Genomic DNA, 24,850 nt, shown 5'->3' with positions numbered 1-24,850 from the left:
ACGCAGGAATGTTTTGTAACGCCATTGGTAGGAATTTGGGGTATCATCACAAAGTCGTAAGCCGTTTGATCGAGAAACATGCTCAGACCGGTGATGTACAGGACCGTCCCAGATCCGGAGAAACTCCTGTGACGACACATCGCGAAGACAGGGACCTTCTTCGTCTCATGTGCCGAGAACCCTTTTTAACAAGTACTCGTCTGAAACAGCTGTGGTTGCCAAATCGTCGTTTCAGCACCGTCTGAAAGCAGCACGACTGAGGGCTAGACGTGTCACAAAGCGTCCCTTGGTGAGAGATCACCACAAAGCTGCTAGGGGCAACTTAGCAGGGGCCCAGTACATCCGGGACGTTTTCCAGGTCAGTCGTCGTTCTTCATTTTGACAACCACCCTCTTGCTACTCGACCTCAGTATATGGATGACAATGCCAGGCCTCATCGTTCGCATGCAGTCGTGGATAACATGAGGGCCAATACAGTGAGTGTTCACAGATATAAGCGCGTGGTAGTGTTTTCATGTCACCGCACCTTTCTTTAAGAGGCATTCTATTCTTGTTGTTTTATGGACTGCCAATGCAAACATTAGATCACACGTACTACTAAAGATCATTCGAGGTATGGAATAGTAATATGAACAAAATTATAAGCTAGCTCCCACGCTCTTACAGTTTCGCCCTAACTATAGGAAACTTCATACACCAATGAACTCCCACAAAAAGTCGATTCTTAATATTGATGTGAAGTTTACACGATATACAGTACAGCTTTTCCATTGGACGAGAGACCGGGAACATACTGACGTTCGAACGACACATTCTGACGTTCATACGTTTTTCACGAGACTGTATTCTTGAAATGGCGTAAACACAGGCGGACTTCTGCCTACTTCTTTAGGAAACCCCTGGGAATTCCAAAGCATGAATAAATACGGAAGCGTTGTTTCGAATCATGATTTTTACATGAGCTCCGTATTTCGGGATGAACTTTTAACACAATGTACCTTCATACATTCAGCGGCACTAAGAACAACATTCACATCTTTTTTGAGGGCAAGATAAAAATCCAAAGTATCAGAACGATAAGCTCGTTAAAGATGTACATAGATTTGTTATACTTCCTATAACCACTTCACGCTTATATGGATTTTATTTATACCTGTGTGTTTTGGTGGAAAGATAGACATCACTTTTAGATACTCCAGGGTGAAAAATGTCCGAATATAAACATACAGACATATGTTATCAACAAGCATGGGTTGACAATAACTGTGAACATTAACTGAACAAATACAATAATCGATTACACTTCATCCTTTATCTTTATCCAGTGGTCTTGCCATTGAAGATACATTGTAAATAAATCATGAGTGAAGCACAGTTCCAGTAGCTTACGACCAAAAGCGTTTACAAAACTATCACATGACTGTCTGTTTTCAATCGGAACAGCTGTTTTTTTTCAGGAAAGGCTGCATTGTTGAGGCCTGGTTGAACCAGTGTCTCTGGCGATTGGTACAACCGCCTACACTGGCATTCAGGTCCCCACAGATGATGACCTCACAGTCAAAGTCGCTTTGCTCAATACACCACTGGCCAACCAATTCAGTGGCGGTGGCCTTTTCAGCTGCAATATACAAATGCTGATGCGACTGGAGGAACATATATTCCAAATGATAACAGGCCTTTGCCAAGAGTTGAGAAATTATCAAATTGAACGCATACGGCATTGTGTGTATCTAGTTCAGTATGTTGGCAGTGCAAGTCTATAAAGGTTTTGACCAACACATTTTACACCGCCTGACAATCTACCGCCCTTATTCATGGAGCATGAATATTGCTTGAACATATACAGACGTATAGGGAGATACTGAAGACACCCAGCGACTCGATATAACAACCATTGATGTCATTGATCGGTAAGACCGTTGCGACTTTCATACGAATAAGTTCTGCTTGCTGGTTGGTGATGGCAGGTAATGTCCAGAAGTACCATATTCTGCATACAGCGCTCATAGCAGCTGTTCTTGTGGCTCGAGTCACCTGTCAGTGTCGACAGGGAAATTATAGACCTGACCAGCTTCTCCAAAACGAACTTGCCCGTAATTCCAGTCTGATATGGATGAAAACGGAGTTCGCAGTGTCTGGCTGTGCCTCCATGTGCAAAAGACACAGAAAATGCGCTTCATTTTTCCACAATTCAGAAACCGGATCCTGTCAAGCTCATTCGTGGACATACACAAGCAGGGATGACATGGATCCTCAGCCAGGGTTCAAGTACTACGTGCAATATACCAAGGACACTGGTAAGTTGGGGCGTAAAGTGGGTGTGCACTTAACCATCTATTGTTTTCATAGGTTTCTTATATTAGAAGTTATACTTTATTATTGGGCGTATGTAATGTCATTTGATTATTTTGTTCTGGTAAAATGATGTGCAATGGGTTATAATGTTAGTTTTAAAAATAACATAATGGGTATACATTTGCTTTGTCAACAATAGCATGACATCAGTACCATATGTGTGTAAGTTCTTTACAATTGAGGAAGAAAGGGGCAATCCCTTTATGAGTTTGGCAAGGGTGTATTATCGAACTTGCCGAACAGTTGGTCTGTCGTACCCAAAAAAGTGTCATAAATAAAACCAACAAAATAGGAGACGTCTCAAAATTAAAAACGGAACAGAGAAAAATAATGTTTAATACACACTATAAAAATGCGTGAAGAACACAAACCTTACCACATTCTCATAATTGTTTACATGTTCAGAATTGTGTTTAAGAGCTAAACATGTTTAGGGTATAATTGTGGGAAAGACCCGAAAACGCCCTTGAAATTCAATATGGATAATTTATGAAAGGGGCGCATTCTACACAGAAGGGTCTGTGTGTGTGTGTGTGTGTGTGTGTGTGTGTGTGTGTGTGTGTGTGTGCGCTAGGGAGACTTTTGTCGTCACAATTGTAAACTTAGGCTGCTGTATTTGTACATGTTTATGTTCATATAATACCAAGATCGTTTATATCCTGGTGGTATATGCCTTATGCAAGTCCCTGTGAATCTGAAATGCAAATCTCATTTCAATGTATGTTACACATCTTATCGATATTTGACTTAATGAACAATGATATGAACTTTATATTCTAAACATGTTTAGATTATTAAGAAAATACACAATGGTTGATAGAAAAAGGCGCACAGGGTATAATCTTTACAAGGCAGGAGATGCCACCGAGCTGTAGTAGAATTTCGGAGGACAATAAGGACACAATGAATGTTTCCCTGACATTTATCATCGCTCTTCATGAAGTGAGTGAGTGAGTTTGGTTTTACGCCGTTTTAACAGTATTCCAGTTATATCACGGCGTGTCAGCTTAATGTGGGAGGAAAGCCCGAAGTGATGCAGGTCTCAGATGTTTACCACTTCGGTGAAACCCACGAGCACGGGTATGGTGCTGACAAACCTAGAAACATAATCGGGGCGAACCGGGATTCGAACCCACAATCATAGGTTTCTGGCGTGCCCAAGGGACGCAACTCTGCACAGCGAATCGCGGCGCCTTAGACGACTGGGCCACCCGTGACCCCGCTCTTCATGAAGAACTATTTAGGGACACTTCGCGTGGCGTTGGTAGAGCAGTTTTCAGAGGACGCTCCTCCAATATATGCGTTTACCTTTTCTGTGCAGCATTTGTGATTACCAGGGCTTCCAAATCATTTACCTTTTCAAAACCTGGGAAAATAAAACAAAACTGTCTGGTCAACTGTACAAAAAGCACCCATACTACCTACCATTAGGTAAGTCGAAAGGCGTCATCCTGTGATAGGGTCTGGTCCATAGGTGTTGGTCTGTCTCTAAGGCAACAAAGAAATGAGGTGACTAGCACCAGGAAAAGTAATTATTTTCAGATTTGATAGAACATTGGCTGCTACCCAATCTCAATACCCTACACTCTTGAACCTGATACAATTGCATCAACCACGAGCAGTCTGAAGTCAACACCAAAAGTTCATGTGACACCAATATTTTTTGGTATTTTTCAAACAAGTAAAGTTTTCAATAGTGTAGTACATGTATGGAATCAAGTCACAAAAACGCAACTGCTACAGAAAAGCATGCATTCCATGCAAAAGTTGACTTTTATGCAAGCCCCATGCATTTCACTACCAAAGAATGGGGATGAAAACGTGTGCGTTAACGGGATTCCATATGTATTGTTTAGCATCGTGCTGACAACAACCACTCAGAAAAACAACAAAATTACGCAATTATTCAACATTACGAAATGCCACCACCTGTCCGAAAATGAGCGTCTGCGAGCCATTGGTATGCTTGAAACAGGATCGAGTCAACGTGATGTTGCAAGACAAATTAACGTCCACAGAAACACCATTTGGTGTTTATGGCAATGTTGGCAACAGACGAATGCGGTCAGAGACCATCATCGGAGTGGCAGGCCACGCGTAACAAATGATCGACAAGACAACTGGATTCGAACAACATACCTACGAAATCGATTCCATCCAGCAACAGTGACCGCAAGAGGCAACCCTGGCCTTCGACGAATATCTTCACAAACCGTACGTCGTCGCCTCAGATGTGCAGAGATTGTCGCCAGAAGACCCGCCAGACGTCCCATTTTGACAGGAAACCACCGACAAGCACGTCTACAGTGGTGCAGACAGCGTCTACGCTGGACGGCCATGCAGTGGGGACAAGTTCTATTCACGGACGAGTCTCGTTTTCACCTCAGCCACAGCGATGGACGGATTCGAGTGTACCGACGTCGAAGTGAACGTTACGTCAATCATTGTGTCATGGAAGAAGACCGGTTCGGGGGCGGAAGCGTTATGGTATGGGATGGGATTACAGCAAGACAGAGGGCCCGTTTGATAGTGGTAGAGGGAAATCTCAATGGACAGCGCTACCGCGACGAGATCATCGGCCCTGTTGTTCCACCGTTTTTGCGTCGTCATGGCCCAGGCATTACCTTTCAACATGACAATGCCCGGCCTCATATTGCTCGACTTGGTCAGGTTTCCCTTCAACAAAACAACGTGAATGTCATCCCCTGGCCGGCTCACTCCCCTGATCTCTCACCAATCGAGAACATGTGGGATGAGATGGATCGGCGCCTTCGACGTCAACCACGTGTTTCACAGACACTCCAGGAACTTCGAAACATGCTCAAACAGATATGGACAGATATCTCACAGGACTTGAGACGAAGATGTGTTGCTTGCATCGCAACCAGAGGTGGACACACACGCTATTGATTTGTAAATTGACATTTTGGCATGTTCATGTTTTGTTTTGTTTTTATGAGATAACGCTTTTTCTGAAGTCAGTATGGCAAATGAAACCATTTGAACACTTACAGGAGTCTTTTATCTGTTGCAAACCGAAATTGTTTCAGATTTGGTAAAAAAACCATAACTTTGCATTAAATCTTATTCAATGTCACAGGAACTTTTGTTGTTCAGTATATAATATATGGGGAAATATATATGAACTATTACGCCACGGGTTGACAACTGTTTTAGGTATGCCCGTTTGCGCTAAGATGGAACCCGGTCGCAAAAAGGGCACGAGTCGCTATTCGGCTTGTCCCGGACTAACACGAGTTGGTCACGAATGACCACCCGGGTGACCCGTGATGATCCGGGGTAGAATAGGTCTTCAGCAACCCATGCTTGCCGTAAGAGGCGACTATGCTTGTCGCAAGACGGGTGGTCAGGCTCGCTGACTTGGTTGATGCATGTCATCGTGTCCCAATTGCGTGGATTGCTGCAATACTGGATTGTGTGGTCCAGACTCGATTATTTATAGACCGCCGCCATATAGCTGGGATATTGCTGAGTGCGGCGTTAAACAAACAAACAAACAAACAAACAAACAAAAAGATTGGGATGCGGAAGGCATAACTCGAACATAAATGAAGGTCCTGAAAACTATGGGTAAGTAATGACTTAAAAGAGTTACAAAATATTCCTTTTGCGCTTATCGGGGTGATCTGTATGGGTTTGTGGCAGGAAATAACACAGCAATTAATCTCACCCTGGGGCAAAAGGCTGGAGACGATCTTCTTGAACTAAAACACAAATACGCCTAGATTCCAGCCTTGATGCTCCGGTTCTAATTTGTTAGGATGATACAACAGAATCAGATATATCATCAGCTATGTCCGATGCTGACTAAATAGATCATTTGTAGAACAAGCAGACAATTCAAGTAACAATCTGTCTAAAATAAATGATCCACTTATGGCAAATAGGAAAAAATATAAAAACTAAGAAATACAAAACAGTACTCATTAACGAATAAATAAAACGAAGTTCGTACTCCAACATTTTAACTTCAGGTTGTAAATACTGTTTGATTGGGTTTCTAAAGGTTGGAAAATAATAAAAAAACAAAAAAAACATGCAACTTTATGGATAATAAGTTGTTATCCATTACCTGTTGTTATTAATGTTAATCTGCTGCTTGTCACAACGCATAATGTATATATATGAAGTGTTGTTACAAGCAGCATATTAATGTTTTTCTTTTCTTACTAACCTTTAGCATGTTTAGAAACCCAATCAAACAGTAAGCTATAACTTGAAGTCTATCTATCTATCTATCTATCTATCTATCTATCTATCACTCCAGGTTGATACCAGTGGGAGCAGTGTTATTTTAGCTGTAGACAACTGTTTTACGAATAATTACACATAAATGTTTACCGTCCCGGGAGGGAATGATATTTATATAAAAAAGCGTTTGCTTGTTAACATTTTCGACCGTACGTTTAAGTGCGCCTTGATAAGAATGTTATTTTACGAACGCTTCCAATGGAAATGCGAACAAACATGGTTGAACTCTCTGCCCTGTACCCATGTCCGGTTGAGTGGGTAATGTCAATGTTGTCTGTGTAGGTCCCGATTGCAGTGAGATTCAAGCCAACATCGCCTCAGCGGCAGATGGCGCCTACACCATTACGCCACCTGACGGGAAAAGTCCGATCCGAGCTTACTGTGATATGACTCACAACGGTGGCGGATGGACGGTAAGAAACAAGACTTGATTCCATCACGATTGTGACAACCGAACGTCCGTGTAGCTTGTGACAATAAAGAATATATATTTAAAATGCATTGATGTAACACTTATTTTAATTTAGGTGATCCAAAGACGACTTGACGGATCCGAAAATTTCTACAGAACTTGGGATGAGTTCAAACATGGGTTCGGTAACCTTGAAGGGGAATACTGGTTGGGTGAGTTAGTTAGTTCAAGTAATCTATGAAACGTATGGGAAACGTGAGCTTGTTTTGACCCTTTAACATCGCAACAGTTAAAATACTAAACCAGTATTGCAAGGGACCCGTGAAGATATCCGGGGTAGAATAGGTCTTCAGCAAGAGCAAGCATGCTTGCCGTAAGAGGCGACTATGCTTGCCGTAAGAGGCGACTATGCTTGTCGTAAGAGGCGACTAACAGGATCGGGTGGTCAGACTTGCTGACTTGGTTGATGCATCTCCCAATTGCGCGGCTCGATGCGCATGATGTCAATCACTGGAATGTCTGCTTCAGACTCGATTATTTACAGACCGCCGTCATATAGCTTGAATATTGCTGAGTGCGGCGTTAGACAACAAACAAACAAACAAACATACAAACAAAACTTAAAACACAAGCTTTAACATCGCAACAGTTAAAACACTAAACCAATATTGCAAGGGACCCGTGAAGTTATCCGGGGTAGAATAGGACTCCAGCAACCCATGCTTGCCGAAAGAGGCGACTATGCTTGTCGGCGGTCTGTAAATAATCAAGTCTGGACCAGACAATCCAGTGATTGACATCACGAGCATCGATCCACACAATTGGTATTCAATGACATGCATCAACCAAGTCATCAAGCCTGACCACCCGTTAATCGCCTCTTACGACAAGCATACACTCGCCTTTCACGGCAAGCATTGGTTGTTGAAGACCTATTTTCCCCCGGATCTTAAATGCGGTCTGTAGTCAGCGCCATACAAGTGCACGGGGTCCCATGTACTAAACGACTGCATAACTTGAAAGTGCCCCCCCCCCCCCCCCAAATATACTGAACCGCAAAAGAAACGTCACCCCAAGTTTCATTGCATGAAAATTAATTTTTGTCAAAGTTTCTAAAATTTAACATTACCTTGTCCGGAAAAATCAAATTTGATGATAAAACCCCCCAAAGCAGATGACAATAAAACCGATCACCAAAACGCATCACGGCAACGGCCATGGTAACCCGATGCAGGTGAGCTCCGTGCAAATTGAAATGCGCATGCGTTCCCCCATTTCTTACCCTATAACAATCATTCGTTATTTAATTGCTACCACATGCCAAGACTGACAAGGAAATCAGCGACACCAAGCCTTTGGACGATTGCAAGTTGGACAAACACACCAGCGACACATAAGTGCGGACACCATGCGTCGACGATTGACGAGCAGACACCTCCTCTGTCACAGGCCACACCGAGGACCCATTCTGACACCACGTCATCCCCGGGACCGTCTTCAGTGGGCAACGCAGCACCAACATTGGCGTCACCAGCAGTGGAGAAGAGTCCTCTTCTCAGACGAGAGCCGTTACTGTAGCTCAACAGCAGATGGCAGAGAGAGAGAGATAGTCTGAGTTAAATTCCCATTGAACACATGTAGGACGAGATTCAACCTTGATCAGTTTTGCCAAGTTTCATCTTTTTGATACGTCTCAAAGTATGTTTGCAGTGTTTGGACAAATAAGGTTTCTCATATATCTATCCATGGTGACGTTTCTTTTGTGGTTCAGTATATTTGAAATTCCAATTATGTCGTTATGATTCAGGCAACGAGAACATCTGGCGCATCACGCAAGGGAGACAATTCGAGCTTCGTATCGACCTTGAGAACTTTGAAGGGGAACATGGTTATGCTCTTTACCAACAGTTCTCCATCGGCAACTTTACAGAACACTATGCTCTACATATCTCGGGTTTCAGTGGCGACAGAGGTAAGTAGTGGCTTTTTAAAACACGATGTTCACAATATCTTTGGTTCCATTGTCGTGAGGAAAGCAGTGGTCTTACAGAAGACTATACTCGACATATCTCGGGCTTTAGTTGTGTGAAGGTAAGCTGTGGCCTTTGAGAACAATATTCTCAAAACATTCTTTGGCTTCATTGTCGTGAAGGAGAGCAGTGGTCTTACAGAAGACTATACTCGACATATATCGGGCTTTAGTGGCGTGAAGGTAAGCAGTGGTCTTTGCGAACAATATTCTGACAATATCTGGGTCGACATTGGCGTGAAAATAAGAAGTTGCCTTGCAGAAAACAATGCTCTACATTTCTCGCACTTCTGCAGCAACCCATGCTTGTCGTAAGAGGCGATGAACGGGAACTGGGCCCACTTGCACAGAACAATCTTGGTTGATGCATGTCATTGTATCCTAAGTGTGTCCAGACTCGATTGTTTACATACCGCCGTCACATAGCTGGAATATTGCTGAGTGCGGCGTTAAACAACAATATGCTGTACATGTCTCAGGCTTCAGTGGCGTGAAGTTAAGCAGTGGCCCTGCAGAACAATATGCTCTACATGTCTCAGGCTTTATTGGCGTGAAGGCGAGCAGTGGCCATGCAGAACAATATGCTCACAATGTCTCGGCCTTAATAGCGTGAAGGTAATCCGTGGCATTAAAGAACAATATGCTCTACATATCTCGGCCTTATTGGCGTGAAGGTAAGCAGTGGCGTTGAAGAACAATATGCTCTACATGTCTTAGGCGTCAGTGGCGTGAAGGTAAGCAGTGGCATTGAAGAACAATATGCTCTACATATCTCGGCCTTATTGGCGTGAAGGTAAGCAGTGGCGTTGAAGAACAATATGCTCTACATGTCTTAGGCGTCAGTGGCGTGAAGGTAAGCAGTGGCATTGAAGAACAATATGATCTACATATCTCGGCCTTATTGGCGTGACGGTGATCAGTGGCCTCGCAGAAATCTATACTCTACACATTTTGAGCTTTAGTGGCGTGGTAAGCAGTGGCCTTACCGAACAATATGGTCTACATACATCGGGCTTCAAGATCTCGGGCTTCAGGAAACACAGTATCCAGTTAAGATAGATGCATTATTAAAATACATGATACTTGTTTTAAGAGTTTGGATTGAAAACGCATACAACAGTGCAAGTCTTTCCTCATTCAAATTAATGCTTCACTTGATAAGACCATTGGCCTAACCACAGTGGGTACTTTAACCAGAACCACCCATTTCTTTATCGTTTTGTTACAGGTGACTCGATGGAAAATCAGAATGGCCAGGCATTTTCAGCCCGTGATCGTGACCTTGATAGCGATAGTAACTCTTGTGCCCAAGATCACCGAGGAGGGTGGTGGTATAACGAATGCCTTTATTCGAATCTAAATGGAGAATATAACAACACAGGCTTGGCCAAGGGGATCACCTGGGTTTCCTGGGGTGGTAATTATTACTCTTTGAAAACGTCAGTGATGAAAGTGCGACCTGTTGAGCAAACCAAGTTGCCCAGCCTACGATTTTAGCGTAATATTATTTAAAGACAAACAACCAGTAATCTGTCGAAAGAAATTTGCGGTTTGCCTTTGTTGTATGCCGTGAGTAGGCAAATCCTGGCGATGAGATTGATATCTGTCAACACAACACATGTGCTTAAAACTGCACTGCGTACGGTGCAAAACTATTGTCAAAGAGGCATGGAACCGCGGCCCACTCCCTGACGTATGCTTCCCAACATTCAAATGAAAGTTTTTATTAATATCTAAAAGTAATTGCTTCAAACATTTAACGGTGGTTTAATCTTTTTTTCCTCACCCGTTTTGAATTGATGACCTAATTTCAAGTTTAGTTATTAAAGGACAATGTGTGCGTGCGTACCTGCGTCTCGCTCTTTTTGAAGCAATATTGGACGGATTTGTTTCTTTTTAAGTGCATTGACTTTAATTTTAAATGTAGGATCAACGTTTGTTATCATAGTATTGCTATACCTTGCGTGAATTAAATATATACATGTACACGTAAACAGACGCCACACATTTCTCACATTTGATTGTGATACAGTACTCTGTTACGTTCGTAAGGTTGTTATTTGTCACTGAAGGTTATACATTCTAGGATAAATGTACACGCATAAAGCTTTCATCGGAGGCATTGGTGCCTAAGTCGTTAAATGCGACCCAGTTACTCTGCACATTTGTCTAGATCTGTGTATCGCATGTCTAAGGCAAACCAGAAACCTATGATCGTTGGTTCGTTTATGATTATCTAATTATGATTCTTGGTCTTTTGTGGTCTGGTCTGTGTTGGTTGTTTGTTGTTTAACGCCGCACTTAGCAATATTCAAGCTATATGACGGCTGTCTGGACCAGACAATCCAGTGATTAATATCATGAGCATCGATCCACGCAATTGGGACCGATGACATACATCAACCAAGTCAGCGAGCCTGACCACCCGATCCCGTTTGTCGAATCTTACGACAAGCACGGTCGCCTTTTAAGGCAAGCATGGGTGTCTGGTCTGTGTCATTGGTCCGCACTATACCCGTGCTCGAGGGTTAAATTCTGAGGCCTGATTTTCTTCCCGAAACAAGCTGAAATGTTTTCCTGAAACCGGTGTTAGCTCGCTCGCTCGCTCTGTCATGCTATATCTAAAAATACGCAATTGTCAGTCATACATTCAGCACCATGTTAAAGAGTTTAATTTCATAACAAGTAAAGAAGCAATAAGTTATTCTGTTTTCGTGTGGGTCAAAAGGGCTTTTTCCACCTATTGTAGCGATACGTCAGTTTATGTGTTTTTGTTTTCAGGAAAAAATATGGAAAATGTATATTTTTGTCATTGACCGGTCTTTCGTACAGTTTCGTTAAACAAGATGGTACATGTATACATAAATGTGACTCATAACATTGTAAATGAAAACTGCTGTTTCTTGTTGTATAATTATATGATGTAGGTGTAGTTGTTTGTGTGTACTTAGTATAATTTCTTCTACGTGTTTTGCCTTTGTTTGAATCTCCCCGGATGTTGGAGATACTTTTTTGGACATTTGAAAGCAACGTCTAACTGGCATGATTCAATATCATCAAAATCCCTGAAGGCTTAAGCAGATTAAAATCCAATTTACAACCAGATATGTACATAAACTGACAGCCAAAAGAAAATTTACCATTTTAAAAATGAAATTGCAAACATTTTAAAAACACAGGTTCAAACTAAATCAATGCAAAGCACATCGTGCAAACACAATGATGCTCTGTGCAGAACGTGATACACATCCACGGCACGCTTTTATGAATAGAAAAAGTGAAATACACGTTTTGCTTGGACAGACCGAAAGTACATGAGCAATAAGGATATACACATGATACGGACGGCCTGTCAGACACTCACACTGATAAATAAAACAACTACAGAAATGCCACGACTGACGCCCAATGAACGCGAATTCGGGCTTGCAGGCCTTAACGAGAACAGTTATTGAAAGCGCAACATTGTCGTCGGTCTGAGATTGAGATGGTCCAGGACTGTACGGCTCTGTCTGCGGCGTGACTGGTATCGTCACTGATGAAAGTCAGTTCTGTCTGTTCAGAGCTCATGGAAGACCGGCAGCAGATCGAACGGCAGCATGTTGCGTTCCGAAGGTCGTGTTGTAGATTGGAGGGGTGTTATGATCTTGGGAGGAACTTGTGGACACCACTGGTCATCGTTAACGGTGATGTGACAGCTCAAAGTTACATGGATGACATTCCTGTCCGAATTGTCCCACCATTTCTACAGCAGCTGCCACGTTGTGTCCTTTATCGGCATGACAAAACCAGACCCCCATTCAGTCCGAATCCAGCCGTATTGCCGTGGGCTGAACGCTCCCCAAACATGTTCCCCGTACAAGACCTCAGGGTTGGCATGTATCGACCTGTTCGACAGCGACCACGTCCTCCGCCCAACCGACAGGAACTGATCCAGGCCCTCCAAGAAGAATGGCGACGTATCCCACGTGACGTCTTCAAACGACTGACGTTTTCTGAGAGCCTGAGAGTTTCTGCGTGTCTTGCATAAAGATTCAGAATGACAAAACACTCTTCACAACACTGTATTGCAATAGGGATGACTTCAAATTTTCGATAGTCAACTTTCCCTTCATGTCGAGCAATATTCCAGCAGCTCCAGCCTTTGGTGTTTACATTTCACAACTTTTGAGGTACAATCGAGCATGCTCTTTCCATAAGATTTCAAAAAGAGTCATACGACTCTTGCTCAGAAGTTGTTTGATCAAGATTACAACATCCAAGGCCCCCGTAAAGCTTTCAAAAAGTTTTATGGTAGAAGATTTTTATGTGGAGGATATTTTCAAATTTGACGCATCAGTGACAAAAATAATGTCCGATGCAATTCCCTATTTTTAATGTACGGTGTGTTCCTATATTTTTCCAGGTGAACTATTGACTTGACTTTGCATGTGTTTGTGACGGGGGCCACAATTACTGTTGTAGCAGGGGTAGGTCATACCCTCTATTAATGTGAAGTGTCATTGAACTTAAGCGATTTTAAATGTGTCCATTACATTGAAAACTTGTTTTTGCTTCCTCAGCTCAATTTGAGCAACTGCCACGCCAGATGCCGTATGACTCATGTGTAATGTCGATTTCGTTGAGATTTCGATCTTTACAATACACTTAACTACATACATCTATCTCTTACCCTTTTTTGTTAACGAGTTATTTTAATTATGATAAAGCTTCTTTTTGTCGTTTATTAAAATTATAATGTATATCATCAATAATGACACTCTGTAAGTAAAGCTAATCTTTGCACAATTTAAAAATAAACGTCCAAGGAAGAGGGCCAGGAGTCTGATTGTGCATGTACAAATTGTGATAGTGGTGAAATTCGGGATGAGTGTCATGTTATATATAAATGGTAAAAAATCTATTGTTGCGAAATAGTGAGTGAGTGAGTGAGTGAGTGAGTTTGATTTTACGCCGCTTTTAGCAATTTTCCAGCAATATCACGGCGGGGGATACCAGAAATGGGCTTCACACATTGTACCCATGTCGGGTATGGAACCCGGGTTTTCGGCGTGACGAGCGAACGCTTTAACCACTAGGCTACCCGACCGCCCCTGTTGCGAAATAGATATTTACCAGATACTGCTTGGCCTTTTAAATGTAGAAAGACCTTGTAAATATTTTACAGCCTAAGCAGCAAGGTAATATCACAGCTTTTTACTTGAAACGCGTGTTTCACATTTAACATTGTAGTTATTTTGAGTTATGTCCCTTTCAAGAACTTAAACGAACGCTTAATAAATTTACTTATGTATTGTTCACAAATGGAAGCTCAGGTTAATGCATTGTATATGTACTTTTGACCATATATCAGGCCTTAAAACTGTCTGCCTGTCTGATAAATTACTGTTTCATGATTGGCTAATAATAGGCTGGGCGGGGCTTTGGTTGCATTATTATATTATTATGCTATTGTTGTGCTGTTATTGTGTTATTATTGCATTATTCACAGATTTCGTATCGTTGTCGAGTGTTGTGTGTTTATAATTAAATAAACAGTCTGTGAAGTTATTATTGTTAACTTATTTATTTATAAGTTTTGACTTTAATATGTGTTTGCCTTTATGGAGGTAAGTTTTTTAAACGTTAATACGAATGATAATTCAATTCATACAAGCACAGCTTATATTACTGTAAATGAAGAGGCAATTGATCCGTGGGTTAGATTATGTTTTATGTGGACATTATGATGTAATATAATACCGTCTGTGATATTATATGAAAGAAATAGGCGATAGCAAGAAATGCCACTCGTAACATATCTAAATAAATGATGATAATATATTACATGAGAGTGAACATTTCCATGATGAATGGAAGTATTTTTATTTTAACAATATACGGTTTTTTAAAATCGCCTCCTGTATAATTTAATATAATGTAATGGGTGCGTGTGCGCGTGCGTGTGCGTGTGCGTGTGCGTGAGTGTGTGCGTGTGCGTGAGCGCGTTTCATGAATGATGTCATTTTTATGATGTCATTGTTGGAATCAACAAAACGGAGCAAAAGTCAAACTCAACAATACAGTAACATAATATGAGAATTATACTAAAGAGGCCTATAAAAGCGTGTGTTAGGGGCGGGGCGGTCGCCGTTTCAAAATACATGTTGTCTGTTGGCAAGTGATAAATTGCAGTCTTGATACACGGCCGCACGACTGGAAGCATGAGAATCGCAGTTGGCTGAAGCCAGAGAGTGTCCCAGAGGACCCACCCCTGGAGTGAGTGAGTGAGTTTGGGTTATCGCCGCTTTGAACAGTATTCCAGTAAATCATCAGTTTGTCGAAGTGATGCATGTCTTACACGCAATTTCATTAAAATCAGATCTCCGTTCTCACTATTTGAATAATTTAATTTTATGTGCAATATGAGTGAAAAAAGACTTAATTGGTACGTATGGACTGTAATAATTATGATATAGGTCCATTAAAGCCTTTAAATTTGAAATTATTTAGAGGTATCATTAAGGTATCACATCGTCGGATGCACTTTAATGCAGCAAAAAGTGAGCCCAGGGACGCTGCAGAACACGCAGAGAAAGCAATACTTTACGTTCGCTTCATCGCCCCCCTCCGACCAAGCTTCCGGTGCAGGTTCATGGGATTTGAACTTGAATAATACAATATATTGACAGCAATGCGACCAGAAAACTGTATTTGTGTGTTTGTTTATCAAGAAAGGGAATGTATGACAACTCAATTATTGTCCAAAACAATAATGGTTTTTTATAATAAACGTTCAGCTAAATATCACGAGCGAGAATACAGTCTCGTGAAAAACGTATGAACGTCAAAAGGTGTCGTACTGTATATCGTGTAAACTTCACATTAATATTAAGAATTGACTTTTTGTGGGAGTTCATTGGTGTATTAAGTTTCATTTTATGAGGGCCAAACTGTCAGAACGTGGGAGCTAGCTTAGATTTTTTTATATTACCATTCCATACCTCGATTGATCTTGAGTACGTGTGACCTCATATTTACACTGACATCCATACAACAACCAGAATGTCTCTTCAAAAGACATGAAAACACGACCACTCACTGCATCTCTATTACAATAAAAACTACAATTTAAAACATGTCACTAAAATATTATTGAATGATATTAATAAAGGCTTGCTTTATTGATTGCAAAACATAGTCTCTTTAAAATCAACACTTTACCGATATTAATCATTTTTATTCAATATTCATTTCCATACGTTCCCTGAGCAATTGATCTAGACATACGCGCACATCGTTCATTCAATGCCACTGTAGCAAGACGCCGTGGGAATGAAAGCATTAATTTGTCTTTGGTATTAATTGCCATCAATTATTCATACGTCAATATATATGTGAAGTTCAATATGAACAGACGTATTGTTGTAAAGATTCTATACAGAATCAAGCATAAGATAAAATTCCAGTAACAAAGGCACCTCTAAAATTAATTTAATGATTTTGAAAAAAAGTTATTCCTTATGATGATAGATAGCTATCGCATATGAGCGTTATAGACAAGATTAAATGAATGTTATTGAAGACATTATCTACAAAAGCAGTTTAAAACAATTGATTGGTATTGTGGTTTAGAAGAATCAAATGATCAATATATACTCATATATAGCTGAAGTTTCCTTGGCTAAAAGATGTGATCGAATAAAACAAACAATTACTTAGGTACTTAAGAGAACATGTACGTTTTATTCAAATTTCAATTACAGAAGCATTTGCTTAGAAATAAGTGCTTAATAAAACACATCGTTTGTCATCATAAATCGCGAGGCTATCCCATGCTATGACTTTTACAAGGAGTTTTCAAACCTCAGGTTAAGTCTTCAGCAATCCATGCCCACGTCATACCAAAAGACGTTAACAGATGGTACTTGTTGTTGTAAGGGGCTAAAACAAGGACTGGTCGGCTCGGAGTCAGTATACTGTGTCTGAGTGGGGTATTCATGTTAAACTGCGGCATGGTATCTCAGTGAGCTAGCACTATAAATCGACATTAGTCCGGACTAGTACAAGCAGACGCACACACTTGGAAGAGACGTTAAACCCAATTTCACCTCACCTCACCAATTGAGTGGATCGATGCACATGTTATAAATCACTGGATTGTCTGGTCCAGACTGGATTATTTACAGACCGCCGTCATATAGCTGGAGTGTTGCTGAGTGCGGGGTTAAACAATAAACAAACAAACAAACCTTATTATTCATAGGCATGTACGTTTTAATGAACAAAGGTCATGCTTACCTTGTTTGAAAACACCTGGTGTCATTTCATTGACCCAATCCCATAATTTTCATCACTATTTTACCTTTTTCATCCTATGGAATCTGTGTTGTTCGAGACCGATTGCGAGTATTTACAGTTTGTGCCTCGAATACCAAAGAGGTGACTGAGAAACGTTCTCTGGTCGTAAGAGGCGATTTAATGGATCGGGTTGTCAGACTCGGTGACCAGAATCATCTCATCTTGTCCTGTAGCTAGAGTCACATGGCAATGTGGACAGGGAAGTTCCTGAAATTCCATGGATGGAAATGGAGTTTCTAGTGACTGGCTGTGCTTCCATGTGTAAAGACACAAAAGAGGTGCTTCATGTTTCCACAATTCAGAAACCGGATCACAGGATCATAAGGGGCTACTTAATGAAGAAGTATTTTATTTGTACAAAGTCCACTAGCCTATATACAATACATACATTTAAAATAGTGTGATAAATGAAAAAAGCTTATGTCAGGAACAGTTTTACAGATTTACATGCTTTTCATAATTACGTCTTCTTTCAGAGCTGTAATACAGGTATTAGTAACATAGTTTTCAAAATAATTATTTACATGGGGATTACAGCAGCATTTCATATTTATACATTTTGGATTATGGCAAAACGTTGTTGTTAATTACAGTTGTCTTACATCATTGTAAGATTCACACCATAAAGTGAAATAATATTCATGCCCTATACTTGTTTCACATGTAGGGTAAGTCATAAACGCACATCAATATCGAACCTTCTACATCTTCGTTTACCTTAGCTCTAAGCCTTATCAAAACATTTTTATACTTATTTTAGCAATAAGAGAAAAGTAGGTTTCTGGTTCCAGGAGACGTTTAAAAGTCTTAAAAGGGGATGTACCTAGAACATATTTATCAAAACGTTTTTATAACCATTAACGTTTTATCATTTCAGTGACCACGTCGTCAACACCAGGGGATTTACCATGCTTTAAATGATTTATAGCCTTATGGTTTCTGAGACGGTAATGAGCGACCCCAAAATACACTGGTCAACCTCATCAAGCATACAATCTTCATAAAAATGACAATCGACTTCAGCATGTAATACATTTATACACTGAATTGTTTTTTAAAATGTTGAAACTAGCACTATTTATTGATGTTATTCTTTGTTTCCCTTCGACCTAATATACTAAGTAACTCTTTCTGAAGAGTGGTTGAATCAGATAGAGATAACCTTAGTTTTGTTTCGTTTTATGAAAAGATAGTTTGATTTTACTGTTCCGCACATACGTTCATACTTGTTTCTCATTTCTTAGATTACCTTATTTTCGTTAGATTTCTTCTCTTTGAGTTTCCTTGAGTATCGCCTTGCTTCACGACTTGCTAGTTGGCATTCAGTGAAACCCCGTATTTCGGGGTGAACTTTTAACACAATGTACCTTCATACTTTCAGCTGCACTAAAAACAACATTTATATCTTTTTTGAGGGCAAGATTAAAATCCAAAGTATCAGAACGGCGAGCTCGTTAAAAGATGTACATAGATTTGTTATACTTCCTATAAACACTTCACGCTTACATGGATTTCATCATCCCTGTCTATTTTGGTGGAAAGATAGACCTCACTTTTAGTCACTCCAGGGTGAAAATGTCCGAATATAAACATACAGGTATATGTTATCGACACGCATGGATTGACAATAACTGTGAACTTTAACTGAACAAATACAACAATCGATAAAACTACATCCTTTATCTTTGTCTCCAGTGATCTTGCCATTGAAGATACATTGTAAATAAATCATGAGTGAAACACAGTTCCAGTAGCTTTTTTGTTGTCTGTTGTCAACCGGAACAGCTGTTTTTGTCAGGAAGGCTGCATTGCTGAGGCCTGGCGATTGGTACAACCGATGATGACCTCACAGTCTAAGTCGCTTTGCTCAGTCAACCCTGGCCAACCAATTCAGTGGCGGTGGCCAGCTGCAACATAAAAATGTTGACCCGATCGGAGGAAAATATATTCCAAATAATAACAGGCCTTTGTTCCAAGAGTTGAGAAATAATCAAATTGAATGCATACGGCATTGTGTGTATCTAGTTCAGTCTGTTGGCAGTGCAAGTCTATAAAGGTTTTGACCAACACATTTTACACCGCCTGACTATCTACCACCCTTATTCCTGCAGCATGGATATCGCTTGAACATATACAAGCATAAAGGGAGATACTGAAGCGCCCAGTGACTCGATTAACAGCCATTCATATCATTGATCGATAAGACCGTTGCGACTTTCATACGAGTAAGTTCTGCTTGCTGGTTGGTGATGGCAGAGAATGTCCAGAAGTACCATATTCTGCATACAGCGTTCATAGCAGCTGTTCTTGTGGCTCGAGTCACCTGTCAATGTGGACAGGGGAATTATAGACCTGCCCAGCTTCTCCAAGACGCACTTGCCCGTAATTCCAGTCTGATATGGATGAAAACGGAGTTCGCAGTGTCTGGCTGTGCCTCCATGTGCAAAAGACACAGAAAATGCGCTTCATTTTTCCACAATTCAGAAACCGGATCCTGTCAAGCTCATTCGTGGACATACACAAGCAGGGATGACATGGATCCTGAGCCAGGGTTCAAGTACTACGTGCAATATACCAAGGACACTGGTAAGTTGGGGCGTAAAGTGGGTGTGCACTTAACCATCTATTGTTTTCATAGGTTTCTTATATTAGAAGTCATACTTTATTATTTGGCATATGTAATGTCATTTGACATGGCAACAAAGAAATGTGGTGACTACCACAAGGAAAATTAATTATTTTCAGATTTGATAGAACATTATGATTATATATATATATATGGTAAGTGCTGTGACAAGCAGCAGATTAATGTTTTTCTTTCCTACCTACCTACCTACCTACCTACCTACCTACCTACCTACCTACCTACCTACCTACCTACCTACCTACCTACCTACCTACCTACCTTGCTTTATTTAGTTGTAGTCACTCCAGCTTGATACCAGTGGGAGCAGTGTTATTTTAGCTGTAGACAACCGTTTTACGAATGATTACACATAAATGTTTACCCTACCGCGAGGGAATGATATTTATAACAAAAGCGTTTGCTTGTTAACATTTCCGACCGTACGTTTAAGTGCTCCTTGATAAGAATGTTATTTAACGAACGCTTCCAATGGAAATGCGAACAAACATGGTTGAACTGTCTGTCCTGTACCCATGTCCGGTTGAGTGGGTAATGTCAATGTTGTTTGTGTAGGTCCCGATTGCAGTGAGATTCAAGCCAACATCGCCTCAGCGGCAGATGGCGCCTACACCATTACGCCACCTGACGGGAAAAGTCCGATCCGAGCTTACTGTGATAGGACTCACAACGGTGGCGGATGGACGGTAAGAAACAAGACTTGATTCCATCACGATTGTGACAACCGAACGTCCATGTACCTTGCGACAATAAAGAATATATATTCACTGTAACACTGATTTTAATTTAGGTGATCCAAAGACGACTTGACGGATCCGAAAATTTCTACAGAACTTGGAATGAGTACAAAGACGGGTTCGGTGACCTTGAAGGGGAATACTGGTTGGGTGAGTCAGTTCAAGTATATCTATGAAACATATGGGTAGGCGTAAGCTTGTTTTGACCCTTTAACATCGCAACAGTTAAAACACAAGCTTTAACATCGTAACAGTTAAAACACTTAACCAATATTGCAATGGCATTGCGACAGTATGACGGTCACGTTCCGATAATGCGCCTTTTCTTGCATCAAACATAACAGGTGGGCAATTTTGAATACTAGGCACTTTGAACCAGACTTTAGGCATTACACGAATACGTGGAAAGGAAAGGGTTGTTGGTTGGTTGGTTTGTTGTATAACGCCGCACTCAGTAATATTCCAGCTATATGACGGCGGTCTGTAAATAATCGAGTCTGGACCAGACAATCCAGTGATTAATATCATGAGCATCGATCTACGCAATTGGGATCGATGACATGCATCAACCAAGTCAGCGAGCCTGACCACCCGATCTCGTTAGTCGACTCCAATGACAAGCATAGTCGCCTTTCACGGCAAGCATGGGTTGCTGAAGACCTATTAATCACCGGGTAGTGTTAAATGTGGTCTGTAGTCAGCGCCATACCAGTGAACGGGGTCCCACGTGCTAAACGACTGTGACCTGCATAACTTGAAAGCGGCACGCAGTGAAAAACGTTTTTTTAGGGGCGTTAAATCTGACTGCCTCACTCATTGTAAATAATCGAGTCTGGAAAAGAAAAACAATTTACTTTAAAAAATGTATAACGAACCACGTCATCGGGTTTGGGTGGTAAGTCACGTCTACTAAACTTAATAGTGCAGTTATATCTTAAAACCCCCAAAATATTTGAAATTCCAATCATGTCGTTATGATTCAGGCAATGAGAACATCTGGCGCATCACGCATGGGCGACAATTCGAGCTGCGTATCGACCTTGAGAACTTTGAAGGGGAACATGGTTATGCTCTTTACCAACACTTCTCCATCGGCAGCGTTATGGAACACTATGCTCTACATATCTCGGGCTTCAGTGGCGACAGAGGTAAGTAGTGGCTTTTTAGAACACAATGTTCACTAAATCTTTGGTTCCATTGGGTGAAGGTGAACAGTCATCTTACAGAAGACTATACTCGACATATTTTGGGCTTCAGTGGCGCAAAGGTAAGCTGTGGCCTTTGAGAACAATATGCTCAAAACATTCTTGGGCTTCAATGTCGCGAAGGAGAGCGGTGGCCTTACAGAAAAAAAGGCTTCAGTGGCGTGAAGGTAAGCAGTGGCCTTGCAGAACAAAATGCTCTACATGTCTCAGGCTTCAGTGGCATGAAGGTAAGCAGTGGCATTGAAGAACAATATGCTCTACATGCCTCAGGCTTCAGTGGCGTGAAGGTAAGCATTGGCATTGCAGAACAAAATGCTCTACATGTCTCAGGCTTCAGTGGCATGAAGGTAAGCAGTGGCATTGAAGAACAATATGCTCTACATGTCTCAGGCTTCAGTGGCGTGAAGGTAAGCAGTGGCATTGAAGAACAATATGCTCTACATATCTCGGCCTTATTGGCGTGAAGGTAAGCAGTGGCATTGAAGAACAATATGATCTACATGTCTCAGGCTTCAGTGGCATGAAGGTAAGCAGTGGCATTGAAGCACTATATGTTCTGCATATCCTGCTTTATTGGCGTGACGGTGATCGGTGGCCCCGCAGAAATCTATACTCTACACATTTTGAGCTTTAGTGGCGTGAAGGTAAGCAGTGGCCTTACCGAACAAAATGGTCTACATACATCGGGCTTCAAGATCTCGGGCTTCAGGAACCAATGTATCCAGTTAAGATAGATGCATTATTAAAATACATGATACTTGTTTTAAGGGTCTGGATTGAAAACGCATACAGCAGTGCAAGTCTTTCCTCATTCACCCGTGAAGATTCCGGGGTGGAATAGGTCTTCAGCAACCCATACGTAAAAGGCGACTGAGGGATCGGGTGGTCAGACTCGCTGACTTGGTTGATACATGTCATCGATCCCAATTGCGTAGGTCGATGCACATGATGTCAATCACTGGATTGTCTGGTCCAGACTCGATTATTTTACAGAGCGCCGTCATATAGCAGGAATATTACTGAGTGCGGCGTTAAACAACAAAGAAACAAATCTTTCCTCATTCAAATTAATGCTTCACTTGATAAGGCCATTGGCCTAACCACAGTGGGTACTTTAACCAGAACCACCCATTTCTTTATCGTTTTGTTACAGGTGACTCGATGCAAAATCACAATGGCCAGGCATTTTCAGCCCATGATCGTGACCTTGATAGCGATAGTAACTCTTGTGCCCAAGATCACCGAGGAGGGTGGTGGTATAACGAATGCCTTTATTCGAATCTAAATGGAGAATATAACAATACAGGCTTGGCCAAGGGGATCACCTGGGTTTCCTGGGGCGGTAATTATTACTCTTTGAAAACGTCAGTGATGAAAGTACGACCTTTACCGGTGTAAACTCGCTCGCTATGTCATGCTATAATTCCAAAATACGCAATTGCAGTCATACATACAGCACCATGTAAAAGATTCCAATTTCATGACAATACTTCAAAGTTAATCTGTTTTCAAGTGGGCCAAAGGTTCTTTTCCGCCTACTGTAGGAATATGTCAGTTTATGTGTTTGTGTTTTCAGGAAGAAATATGGAAATGGATATGTTTGTCATTGACTGGTCTTTCATACAGTTTCATTAAACCAGATGGTACATGTATACATAGATGTGACTCACACATTGTAAATGAAATCTGCTGTTTCTTGTTGATCCAGTCTAAGTCAGCCGTGTGCCAGTTCTGTCACGTTATTTGCTGAATCGCGTTGTTTGATACTTCATTGAATATGCTCAATAAATATGCTTATGTTTAAACTGTCATATATTCGAGATACCCTTAAATATTTTGGTGGTGGTAGAAAATTATCTCTTCTTGGCGGAAGTGACTGCAGTTAAATTGGCTAGAAGTATAATTATGCCATGATGTAGGTGTAGTTGTTTGTGTGTACTTAGTTTATTTTTTCTACGTGTTTTGCCTTTGTTTGAATCTCCCCAGATGTTGGAGATACTTTTTATGGACATTTGAAATCAACGTCTAACTGGCATGATTCAAAATCATCAAAATCCCTGAAGGCTTAAGCAGATTCAAATCCAATTAACAACCAGAAATGTACATAAACTGACAGCCAAAAGAAAATTTACCACTTTAAAAATGAAATTGCAAAAATTTTAAGAACACAAGTTCAAACTAAATCAATGCAAAGCACATCGTGCAAACACAAGAATGCTCAATGCAGAACGTGATACACATCCACGGCACATTTTTATGTAGAGAAAAAGTGAAATACACGTTTTGCTTGGGCAGACCGAAAGTACATGAGCAATAAGGGTATACACATGATACGGACGGCCTGTCAGACAGACACTGATAAATAAAACAACTACAGAAATGCCACGACTGACGCCAAATGAACGCGAATTCGGGCTTGCAGGTCTTAACGAGAACAGTTATTGAAAGCGCAACATTGTCGTCGGTCTGAGATTGAGATGGTCCAGGACTGTACGGCTTTATCTGCAACGTGACTGGTATCGTCACTGATGAAAGTCAGTTCTGTCTGTTCAGAGCTCATGGAAGACAGCGTGTTTACCGCCCAAGGAAGAACGAACGGCAGCATGTTGTGTTCAGGAGGTCGTGCTGTAGATTGGAGGGGTGTTATGATCTTGGGAGGAACTTGTGGACAGGAAAGGACACCACTGGTCATCGTTAACGGGGATGTGACAGCCCAAAGTTACATGGATGACAATCTTGTCCGATTGTCCCACCATTTCTACAACAGCTGCCACGTGGTGTCCTTTATCGGCATGACAACGTCAGACCCCATTCAGTCCGAAATCAACCGTATTGCCATGGGCTGAACGCTCCCCA

General features: G+C 41.2%; 2 protein-coding genes across 2 annotated transcripts; both read left to right on the top strand.

Moving 5' to 3' along the window:
• Positions 1-1,960: 1,960 nt before the first annotated feature.
• On the top strand, positions 1,961-10,863 carry LOC139479110 (microfibril-associated glycoprotein 4-like). The gene is made up of 5 exons (XM_071261876.1): positions 1,961-2,297; positions 6,910-7,040; positions 7,155-7,251; positions 8,847-9,011; positions 10,297-10,863. The coding sequence occupies exons 1-5, from the start codon at positions 1,961-1,963 to the stop codon at positions 10,563-10,565; spliced, it is 999 nt and encodes a 332-aa protein (XP_071117977.1). The 3' UTR covers positions 10,566-10,863.
• An 8,794-nt stretch (positions 10,864-19,657) lies between these two features.
• On the top strand, positions 19,658-23,392 carry LOC139479348 (microfibril-associated glycoprotein 4-like). The gene is made up of 5 exons (XM_071262206.1): positions 19,658-19,994; positions 20,608-20,738; positions 20,843-20,939; positions 21,773-21,937; positions 23,148-23,392. Exons 1-5 carry the CDS (start codon positions 19,658-19,660, stop codon positions 23,390-23,392), a joined length of 975 nt encoding a protein of 324 aa, XP_071118307.1.
• The last annotated feature ends 1,458 nt before the right edge of the window (positions 23,393-24,850 follow it).

Source organism: Haliotis cracherodii, unplaced genomic scaffold (genome assembly GCF_022045235.1).
Source record: "Haliotis cracherodii isolate W230 unplaced genomic scaffold, xgHalCrac1.p SCAF_4, whole genome shotgun sequence".
NCBI classification, from domain to species: Eukaryota; Metazoa; Mollusca; class Gastropoda; order Lepetellida; family Haliotidae; genus Haliotis; species Haliotis cracherodii.
The sequence above is the reverse complement of the archived record's forward strand: the minus strand, read 5'-3'. Positions and strand labels throughout refer to the sequence as shown.